Here is an 11,130-nt window from a genome sequence, read left to right as displayed (position 1 = left end):
AAAGGGAAAATAAATAAATAAGTTGCTCAAAGGAAGTGGCAAAACTTGGTGAAGAAATCTTAAGGGTAAAATAAATAAATAAGTTGCACAAAGAAAGTGGCAAAACTTGGTGAGGAAATCTAAGTAGATTTTTGTGCAAAAAATATATAGAGCAAAAAAGGTAAAAAAATAAATAAATAATTGCTCAAAGAAAGTAGCAAAACTTGGCGAGGAAATCTAAGTAGATATTTGTGCAAAAAAGGAATTACATTGTAGGAAGGTAGAGTGTTATTAATTTTTTTTCCCTTTCAACAAAAAAACCATCTAAAACACCTACAATCAATTCTTAATTATCATTTAACTATTGATCTATTTAAAGCTTTCATCATTTCTTTTTTTGGGGGGAGATCATCAATGGAGGTAGAAATCGACTGTTGTGACAATGAATTTACTGAAAAAATAAGCATTCTGGTGGTGGATGATGATATCAATTGCCTTCTCATTACTTCTGATTTACTCAAGAAGGAGAAATACAAAGGTACTTAATTAACTTCCCTTTTTCATTTTCCTAATTTTGTGAGTGTTTTCTTTATAAAGTAGGTTCTTTTTTCTATTATTTTCATGTTACCTTTTCTTGATTTGATATTTGTGCAAGTCAAAATTCACATCAAATGAATTAATTAACGGGCTTTTTGAATTTAATTTTCCATCTTCATAAAATTGGCTTTATCTTCTACTGTAAGAGAATCACTGAAAAGGAATTCTATATATATATACGAATCTATAATTATGAATCGTGATAAACTAAGTGTTTTAAAATGCGGTATATAAGGAGGCGAGACATTTTATGTATCATGAGATTGAGACATAAGGTTAAGATGTTTTACGTATCACAGAGTGAGACGTACACAGCAAGGCATGTGCAGAGCCACCTTAGGTAAAGGGTGGTCACGGGTCCGATTTTTGTACATTCTTCGTCGAAAAATTATGCAGTCTATAAAGGTTAAATTTTAGCTATTATGAGTGTATATTTAATTGCACACACCCTTAACATAACTGAGAAAAAATATGCACACCCTTCGCCAAATTTCTGGCTCCGCCACTGATCGTGAATCCCAATTTTTCTTTAATATATAGAATGATTTCTTAAAATGGATTTAAAATTTATCAAATGAATTTATAAAAGCATAAAAAATGTGCCAGATATAAAAGAAAATGTACAAAAGAAGATTTAACAATCTAAAACATAATTTACAATAAATCAAGTCATCAGACCTATAAAACAACACATCTTATAACCAAGGTTATATATATATATCCTTTACTCACAGGCGAATCCCGGATTTTGAATTTTTGGGTGCCACACTACTTTGATAGTGACCTATGGCTAAAACTCCAACGAAGATTTTACTTGTGTGATAAAAATAGCATTAAGAAAATACAACCCCATAGAAGGGCTCGAACTTGCATTCCTACGACAATAAACCTAAGTTTTTAACCACTTGCACCACAAGGCTCATCGTATCTAAGGGTGTCTCACTTAATATTTATATATTTTCTAATAAACATATATACAAATATACATTTATATATAGAATTTCAACCGAGACCACTGGGTGGCGTGACACCCCTTCTGATCTTCATAGATCCGCGCCTGTTCACTGTATATGATATTATTATTTGTCGTATATCCTCCCTTCATAAGCTTAATAAGAAGCCCATTCAATCTAATAATAAAAGTAAAGCACAGTCGTGTTATAATTACAGTATAACTAAATCTTAATTAGCATATGTAAATATTATTCACTTCATCTAGTTTCTTCTTTTCCTCAAATCATTTTGGAAATGTTTCATGGGTATCAATCATTCTATCTTTTTGAGTTACCTTTATATATATATATATATATATATATATATGTTTATTTATGATAATTAATTGGTTGATTTAATTCAGTTGTGACAGTGAAGAACGCAAACGATGCTTTGAGTATGCTTCGGGCCAGTGGCAACTCATTCGATCTTGTGATCACAGATGTCCACATGCCCGATATGAATGCCTTTCAACTTCAACAACAAATAACCAAAGAATTTGACATTCCTGTTGTTTGTAAGTTTCTAACTCTTTATATTCTTCAAAACATAATTTTTTGCACAAGATAAATATATTTTAGATGTTTATGAGTGAAAAAATGGCAAAACATAATTCTTTTTTCTTTTTACTCAAAATGTATGACTTAAATCTATATTATTGAATATGAACAGTTATGTCAGATGATGATGAAACAGAGTGTACAACTATAAAAGGACTTGAAAGTGGTGGTGTTTATTTTATACTAAAGCCCATATCACAAGATGATATACGTGATTTATGGCAATATACAATCATGCAAAGGAAGAAGAAGAAAAATATTCTAGGCAAACAAGTTGTTGTTGAGGAAAATATTAATGAGAAAAGCCCTCGTGAAGAAATTGTTGTTGAATCTTCATCATCGGTCAATGAAGAATCTTATAAGAGTAACAAGTCTAAAAGAAAAAATGACATGGCTGAAAATCAACACAATGTGTTTACACAATTAAAGAAGAGTAAGCTTATTTGGACAGAGTACCTTCACAACAAATTCTTGGAAGCCATTACAATACTTGGCTTGAAGAGTAAGTCTTTGCAAACATATGTATTATATACATCATTCAGTAGTACCATACAAAATTTATGTTATCAGGTCATTCAAAGATTATCTACGTATAAGCCAACTTTAAAATATGTGATCTGAAAAATAGACTTGACATTGTAAAAATTTCTTATATTTTTTTTATTGAGCATAATTAACAAGGAAATGAACATGATTTTGTAACACGTGTATTTTATTATTTTTGATTTATGAATTTTTGTTCTACAGGAGCTATTCCGAGGAGAATTTTAGAAGTTATGAATATCCCTGAATTGACTAGAGAAAATGTGGCCAGTCATTTGCAGGTTCACTACTTTTAACTTAATATATGATTTATTTATTTTTGAAAATAACAACTCAGTATGTGTTTTGAAAAAAAAAATCAATGTATGAAGAAACTTCAGTAGCGTACTGGATATTTGATCAATTAACTATTGCTTGAGTTTTTATATCTTTTATTTAGAGTTGTGAAATGTTTATTTTCACCATAATAGAAAATAGAAATTAATTTGATATTTATTTATTATCAAAAACTTACTTCTTTAAAATTACAATATTTTTCATTTTTAAAACCTATATCATAAATTTACCTATAGAAAAATAAATATTATTTTTGATTTGAAAAGTGAAAAATAAGAAATGTTAATTGAGTATACTAATAAAATATTATATAATATAAAAAATTACATAAATAGATGATTGAAAATGTCAAGGATAAAATAGATATAGCATGACATAAGAAAGGAAAAAATATCTATTATTCAAAGTTGATGAGCGTGGGGGGAGAATTTGATTTTTTTAAAAACAAAGTTGGAGGTGAAAATGATTTTCAATCCATTAAGATATTGTAACTTTCCGAAATTGAACTCAAGCATTCATTGATATTGAGATTTTAAAAAAATAAATAAAAGCCATCGAATAACGCTCATCTTAGAAACTCTTTGACAGAACAAATTAAAAAAGTTACATAAATCTTGTGTAGAAATTTACTTAATGCAATCAGCTGCATTATTATTGTTAGAACTAAGTAATTTGATTTGTTGCTTTGCAGAAATATCGTGCTTACTTGAGGAAAGTCACTACTCCAACTAATACTAATTCAGAGTTTATTTCGAATTCGAGTAAAATCATATTTGGTAGTGCAAATCAATTATCCACAAGGGAAGCAACTAATCCTATTTCAACTTCAGCTCAACAACTTATGACAGAAGATTTGAACTCTGTTACTGCTCATGACACCAACTTTGAGTCTATTCAAGAGGATAAAATGCTTGCAGACATTTTGACTCGTCATATAAGAAAGAAGAATCATAATATGTTGGATAACATTTATCCTACGTCAAATTCAACTATGCATAAAACAAGTGTTTTCAACAGCCAACTGAATGTTCAATCTTCTATTGTGGTATATATCTCTCATCTTTAACTTGTTCTTATTTGATTTCTAGTGTTTCTTAAATTCATAAGTTATTAAGTATTTATTTGATAGTTTTTTGTGTACATTTTACTTAATACCTTGTAGGAAAACAATAATATTGAGGAGGAGACAATTCTTAGCTTCGTTGATGATGGTAGCAATCAGTACCAACAAACTTATTTTCCATGGGTTGATCATACATTAACTGAGGCAAGTTAAAGTTATATCATTTCTTACCATCAAGAACTTGTGTTTTATCATACAGTATTATTTTCTAAAGAACATGTAACTTACAAATTTAAGCAAGTTCAAACACATTATTGTTTCTTGCTTCTGTTATTTTTTAACGACATTCTCATCCCTTCAGTTCATGTGTTGAGATGTTTGTATATTTTGAGGTGAAAGGGTTCTCATATAATTTGGCGGGTTAATTTTTATTTTAGTTATTTCTCACATTTTTATAAAATACAAATGATCGACTTTTGTTATATGGAAGATCAAGCATGTGTTGAATAAGATAATTCAATAATAAAAATCAAAACTACATCATAACCCTGTAAATAAATATAATAAAAAAATAGTTGTCAATAAATATGCTTATAACTTTTGGTGTTTTATTTCACTGTGTAGAAACAAAATTATGAAGGTGTTACTACAGAGGAAAGATCGTTTCAATTTCACAATTCTCCCCTGAATTCAAAACTTGAGGTAGTTTCTCATATACCTATATTTGATCATAGAAAATCATGTTCTAAAAATTTAATTAACTGAATCAAGGAATTGATAAAATTTGTCCATGCTATCAATTTTTTTTTCTATGTTTTTTTTCCCCACTTCCCCTCCCCTAGTTAATAAGTTGAGATGGTAGCATATTTTGAGGTGAAAGGGTTCTCAAATAATTTGGCTAGTTAAATTTTAATAAAGTCATTTTTACATTTTTGTAAAAAGTGAATGATGGACTTTTGTTATATGAAAGGTTGTTAACCATAGGCAAGCTACCATGGTTAATAAGTTGTTAGAGTTAGCTGAAGTTTGTTAGATGTTAATTGTAGGTTGATAGTGACTTGTAACTAACTAGCCACACTCTATAAATACACCTCACTCACACCACATGGATGATCCTGTTTTGAGTGAAAAATGTACAATGTGACTTTGAGGGCAATGTAATCACTTTTCTCTTCTCTTCTCTTCTTCTCTGTAACTTCTCTTCTGTTCTGCATCTACTGTACTGCAGCTTCTCATCTTCTTCTTCCTTCTCGACTAACTCGTCTTAATTCATATAGTCGTCTAACAAAACTCCATCAATGGAGTTATCATGGTATCAGAGCATTTGGTAAGATTCTAGAACTATAACAAACAATTAAGGGCTGAGAAGCAGCGCAGTACAGGTGCTCGTCTCTGAAAAGTGTTTGAGTCTCAATAAAGTTTCAGCATACTCAGTTTCGAAGCATGTTCAATGGTGAACCTAGGTGAAGCTGCAACTGGAACACTAGGTGCTGAGAACTTCAACTCAAACACAGCAACATCTGAGCTTGTAATTCCAAATATTGACCACAATCATCCTCTCTTCTTGCATCAAAATGATACTCCAGGTAGCTCCTTAATTTCTCTTCAACTAATTGGTTCAGAGAACTACGCAATCTGGAGTAAATCCATGAGAATTGGATTGATAAGCAAGAGTAAACTTGGATTCATTGATGGTAGATATCCTAAGTCTAAGTTTGGACCTGAGTTTTTTGATGCTTGGGAGAAGTGTAATGCTATAATCCTCTCCTGGATTATGAATGTTGTTCGACCAGGATTGTTGGGAACTGTGGTGTATGGAAGAGATGCACACGAAGTGTGGTGTGATCTAAAGGAAAGGTTCGACAAGATTAATGGAGCTCATGTGTATCAACTCCATAAGGAAATCCATGGACTAAGTTAGGGGACCATGTTAGTTACAGATTATTATATAAAACTCAAAGGCTTGTGGAATGAATATGATTCAATTATGCCTTGTCCAGGCTGTTCATGCCCTGAGTCTAAGAAGTTTCAAGATCATTATGAGTATCAAAGGTTACTAGAGTTCCTAATGGGACTAAATGAGACCTACTCTGCAGTTAGAGGACAGATGTTGATGCATTCTCCAATTTCAAATCTGAACAAAGCTTTTCCCCTTGTCATGGATCATGAAAGTCAAAGGAACATAGCACACACTAACTATGAATCATCCCTTCTTAAATTGATGGAAAGTACTGCATTATTTAGCTAAAAGGGGAGTGGTCATAGTGTTGGTAATAGGAATTCTGGTCATCAACCTGGTGGAGGTGATGGTAATCCAATTAGAAGTCACTATGAAACTCAGTTCAATCCTCAGAAACCACAAAAGCCTGTCATCACCTGTGATGTTTGTGGTTATAAAGGTCACACTAAGGAGAAATATTTCAAGGTCAAAGGATATCCAGTTGGCTGGAAATCCAAGAAGAAGACTGGTAGCTCTACAACTAGCTCTAGTTCCTTTGTTAACCAAGTTACAGTTGCTCAAAGTGTAGGCTCATCACACAATGAAGAACCTAGTGCAGCAAACAAGTCACCTGCAGCCTTCTTCACAGCTGATCAATATCAACAGATAATGCAGTTACTAACCAAAGAAAGTGACACTAGTGGAGAGCACTCAACCAAAGCAGCCACTGCAGGTAGAGTTTTATCTGCACTAGTGTCCAAATATGTGAATAAGGAGTGGATAGTTGACACAGAAGCCACTAACCATATGACATCTCAACTATCATCACTAGATAAGTGTACCTAAGTGTCTAAGTCTGAAAGAAGGCAGGTACTACTACCAACAGAAAATGTTGCATTAGTGTCTCATGTTGGCAGTACAAAAGTCTTTGGATATCAACTTATTGACAATGTCCCCTTTGTTCCTGAATTCAAATGCAACATATTATTTGTGTCTCAACTAACTAAGAAACTTCAATGTATGGCAGCTTTCTTTTCTGATTTTTGTGTTTTCCAGGATCTCTACAGTGGACAGGTCAAGGAGATTGGTAGAGAAGATGAAGCACTCTACATTCTCAAGGAAGGCTTCAACCATACTGATCTTACTCAGAGGTTATGCAGTACTATTACTGCTCAAGCTTCTTCTACTGCTCAAGCTTCTTCTACTAGGGCTGTATGTAATAGTAGTTCCGATTCTAGTACACTATGGCATAGATGGTTAGGACATGCTCATACTGATGTAATAAGGAGGTCCTTTAGTCTTACAGGAGTAGATATCTCAGACAATTCAACATGTACAGTGTGTCCATTAGCAAAACAAACAAAAGTTCCTTTTCATGTAAGCAATCACACTTCAAAGGCACTCTTTGACTTAGTGCATTATGATATTTGGGGTCCATATAGAGTACCTACTCATAATGGAATGAAATACTTTATTACTGTAGTAGATGACTACTCCAGATTCACTTGGCTATTTCTTCTCACAGCTAAATCTGATACTATAGTTATGATAAGATATTTTTTGCTCAAGTTCATAATCTGTACTCAACTTGTGTCATAGTTCTTAGAACTGATAATGGGACTGAATTCATGAGCAAAGCCTTCCAGTCTATGCTATCAACTCTGGAAATATGTCATCAAACCATATGTGTATATACTCCTCAGCAAAATAGTGTGGTGGAAAGGAAGCACAGGACTATCTTAAACATGGCAAGAGCTTTGAGGTTCCAGGCATCTGTTCCCTTACAGTTTTGGGGAGAATGTGTTACCACAACTATCTATATCCTTAATAGACTTCCCTCTAAACTTTTGTCTTATAAGTCTCCCTTTGAACTATTGTATCAACATCCTCCATCCCTTTCTCATATCAAAACCTTTGGTTGCCTATGTTATGCTAGCCATCACAGATAAGTTCTCTCTTAGAGCCATACCTGTTGTTCTTATGGGATACTCTCTGTCTCAAAAGGGGTACTTCCTATATGATTTGTATGCTGAGTCCTTGTTTGTGAATAGACATGTTGTGTTTAAAGAAGATATGTTTCCTTTCAGAGACTTCCAAACCTCCTCCAATCCCATATTTCCTATCTTAACTCTAGTACAACCTGATAATGATCATCCTGATAATGTTTCCCCTACTATTGCTCCTCAAGACTCTCAGCTACCACTTACTCCTGAAGAATATTTTCCTCTCCCATCTTCTAGTGTATCCCCTGCAGTAGTTCCTACCAGAAGGTCCTCTAGACCAACCAAACCTCCTATCTGGCTTCAGGATTTTATTACTCAATCCAAAATCCACTCTTGTCTATTTCCAGTATCTGACTTTGTTAGCTACAAACATATTTCTCCTTTTTACAGTTCATGCATCAAGACATTCTCATCTATCTCAGAGCCCTCTTCTTATCAAGAAGTTGCTTTTGACCCTCAGTGGATTCAGGCAATACAGCAGGAAATAGATGCCCTGATTGACAACAAAACTTGGAGTTTGGTAAATCTTCCTCCTGGTAAGAAGCCTATTGGCTGCAGATGGATTTACAAAGTAAAATACAAGTCTACAAGAGAGGTTGAGAGGTACAAGGCCATGTTGGTTGCTAAGGGGTATAGCCAATAGGAAGGCCTAGATTATGGAGAAACTTTCATCCCTGTGGCCAAAATGGTTACTGTGAGATCCATCATAGCTCTTGTTGCTTCAAAGGGTTGGCTCATCCATCAGATGGATGTTCAAAATGCCTTCCTTAATGGTGATATGTTAGAAGATGTTTACATGACCATTCCTCCTGGATTTGCTAGACAGGGGGAGAACACTAAAGTTTGCAAACTCCACAAGTCTCTATATGGTCTCAAACAAGCACCAAGGTAGTGGAACTTCAAGCTAACATAGTCTTTTCTTCAGTTGGGATTTCATCAAAGTCACTATGACTACTCACTTTTCACTAGACATGATAAATATGACATACTCATTGTGCTGGTATATGTAGATGATCTTTTAATCACTGGTAGTAACTAGGATATCATCAGTGCCACCAGGAAAGATTTATAGAAGGAGTTCAAGATGAAGGATCTAGGAGAGATCAAATTCTTCCTAGGGATTGAATGTGCCAGATCAAGCAAATGGATTCATATGTCTCAAAGGAAATAAGCTCTTAAACTGATAGTTGAGTGTGGTCTAGGAGGAGCTAAACCTGCAGCAACTCCTCTAGAACAGAATCAGAAGCTCACATCTGTATAATATGATGAGTGTATTAGAGTTAAAGGTAATGAGGGACATGAGGATCACAAAATGCAGGATCCCAGCAGGTACCAAAGACTAGTAGGAAGGCTTCTATATCTGACCATGACTAGACCTGATTAGCCTTCTCAGTTCAGGTCCTAAGTCAGTTCATGCACTGCCCCAAAGAGTCTCACATGGAAGCTGCATTGAGAGTAGTTAGATACATAAAAGAAGCCCCTGGTCTTGGACTGCTAATGCCAGCAGCAGACACCAACAAACTTCTAGCCTACTATGACTCAGATTGGGGAGGCTGCCTGAAATAAGAAGGTTTGTAATTGGCTACTTAGTCAATCTTGGTGGAGCCTTGATATCCTAGAAATCTAAGAAACAGGAGACTGTATCCAAAAGCTCAACTGAAGCTGAGTTTAGAAGTATGGCTCACTGTGCTGCTAAAGTTACATGGCTTATAGGGTTGTTTGAAGAACTTGGAGTACACATTGAGCTACCTATAACAATGGTGTGTGACAGCATAGCAGGAATCCAGATTGCTGCTAATCCTATCTTCCATGAAAGAACCAAACACATAGACATTGATTATCACTTTGTAAGAGAAAAGATCAACCAAGGAATGCTGAAAACAGAATTCACACACACCAAGGATCAACTAGCTGACCTGCTCACAAAGAGCCTTGGCAAGGCACAACATCAGCTGATGGTGAATGAGCTTGGAGTCATGAACTTGTTCAAACCATGAGCTTGAGTGAGAGTGTTAACCATAGGCAAGTTACCATGGTTAATAAGTTGTTAGAGTTAGCTGAAGTTTGTTAGATGTTAGTTGTAGGTTGATAGTGACTTGTAACTAACTAGTCACACTCTATAAATACACCTCACTCACACCACATGGATGATCCTATTTTGAGTGAAAAATGTACAATGTGACTTTGAGGGCAATGTAATCACTTTTCTCTTCTCTTCTCTTCTTCTCTGCAACTTCTCTTCTGTTCTGCATCTGCTGTACTGTAGCTTCTCATCTTCTTCTTTCTTCTCGACTAACACGCCTTAATTCATATAGTCGTCTAACAAAACTCCATTAATGGAGTTATCAAAGGTTAAACGCGTGTTGAATAAATCATTTAATAATGAAAATCGAAATTATATCATAATTCTGTGAATAAATAGAGTAAAAATAATTATTAGTAAAAATGTTTATAATTTTTGGTATCTTATTTCACTCTGTAGCAAGAATATTATGAAGGTATTACTACGGGGGAAAGATCGTTCCAGTTTCACAATGCTCTCCTGAATTTGGAACTTGAGGTATATCTCATATACCTATATTTGATCATAAAAATGATTTTCTAAAAATTTAATTTACAGAGTTAAGCGAATTAATAAAATTTGTGTACACAATTATTTTTTCTTCACTCTCTTTTTTTTTTAAACCTACTTTACCTTTCCTAATTAATTAGTGGAGATGGCTGCATATTTTCATGTGAAAGGGTTCTCAATTTAATTGGCTGTTTAATTTTCAATAAAATTATTTCTTACATTTTTATAGAAATATTAAAGGCTAAATATGTGTTGAATAAGATAATTCGATAATGCGAATTAAAGCTATATCATAATCCTGTGAATAAATTGAGTGAAAATAATTGTTAGTAAATATGCTTATAATTTATATTGTCTTATTTTACTGTGTAGCAAGAAAATTATGGAGGTGTTACTGCAGAGGAAAGATCATTCCAATTTCAAAATGCTCCCCTGAACTCGAAATTTGAGGTAGTTTCTCATATACCTATATTTGGCAATAAAAAATTATACTTTAAAATGTAGTTTATAGAGTCAAGGAAACTAAGAAAGTTCGTAGACACTAT

At 33.7% G+C, this 11,130-nt stretch overlaps 1 protein-coding gene across 1 annotated transcript; it reads left to right on the top strand.

Moving 5' to 3' along the window:
* Nucleotides 1-393: 393 nt before the first annotated feature.
* Nucleotides 394-5,329, top strand: LOC129894589 (two-component response regulator ARR14-like). The gene is made up of 8 exons (XM_055970285.1): nt 394-517; nt 1,934-2,086; nt 2,242-2,631; nt 2,877-2,953; nt 3,700-4,053; nt 4,171-4,275; nt 4,696-4,773; nt 5,300-5,329. Exons 1-8 carry the CDS (start codon nt 394-396, stop codon nt 5,327-5,329), a joined length of 1,311 nt encoding a protein of 436 aa, XP_055826260.1.
* The last annotated feature ends 5,801 nt before the right edge of the window (nt 5,330-11,130 follow it).

The sequence above is a fragment of the Solanum dulcamara genome, chromosome 7, assembly GCF_947179165.1.
Source record: "Solanum dulcamara chromosome 7, daSolDulc1.2, whole genome shotgun sequence".
Taxonomy (NCBI): Eukaryota; Viridiplantae; Streptophyta; class Magnoliopsida; order Solanales; family Solanaceae; genus Solanum; species Solanum dulcamara.
The sequence above is the reverse complement of the archived record's forward strand: the minus strand, read 5'-3'. Positions and strand labels throughout refer to the sequence as shown.

What these genes read in the sequence shown, in the direction of transcription:
- LOC129894589 (XM_055970285.1), top strand. Translation starts at nt 394, where the DNA reads ATGGAGGTAGAAATCGACTGTTGTGACAATGAATTTACTGAAAAAATA. An exon ending in CAAGAAGGAGAAATACAAAG is followed by an intron (nt 518 to 1,933) that starts GTACTTAATTAA and finishes GATTTAATTCAG; the next exon opens with TTGTGACAGTGAAGAACGCA. An exon ending in ATTTGACATTCCTGTTGTTT is followed by an intron (nt 2,087 to 2,241) that starts GTAAGTTTCTAA and finishes GAATATGAACAG; the next exon opens with TTATGTCAGATGATGATGAA.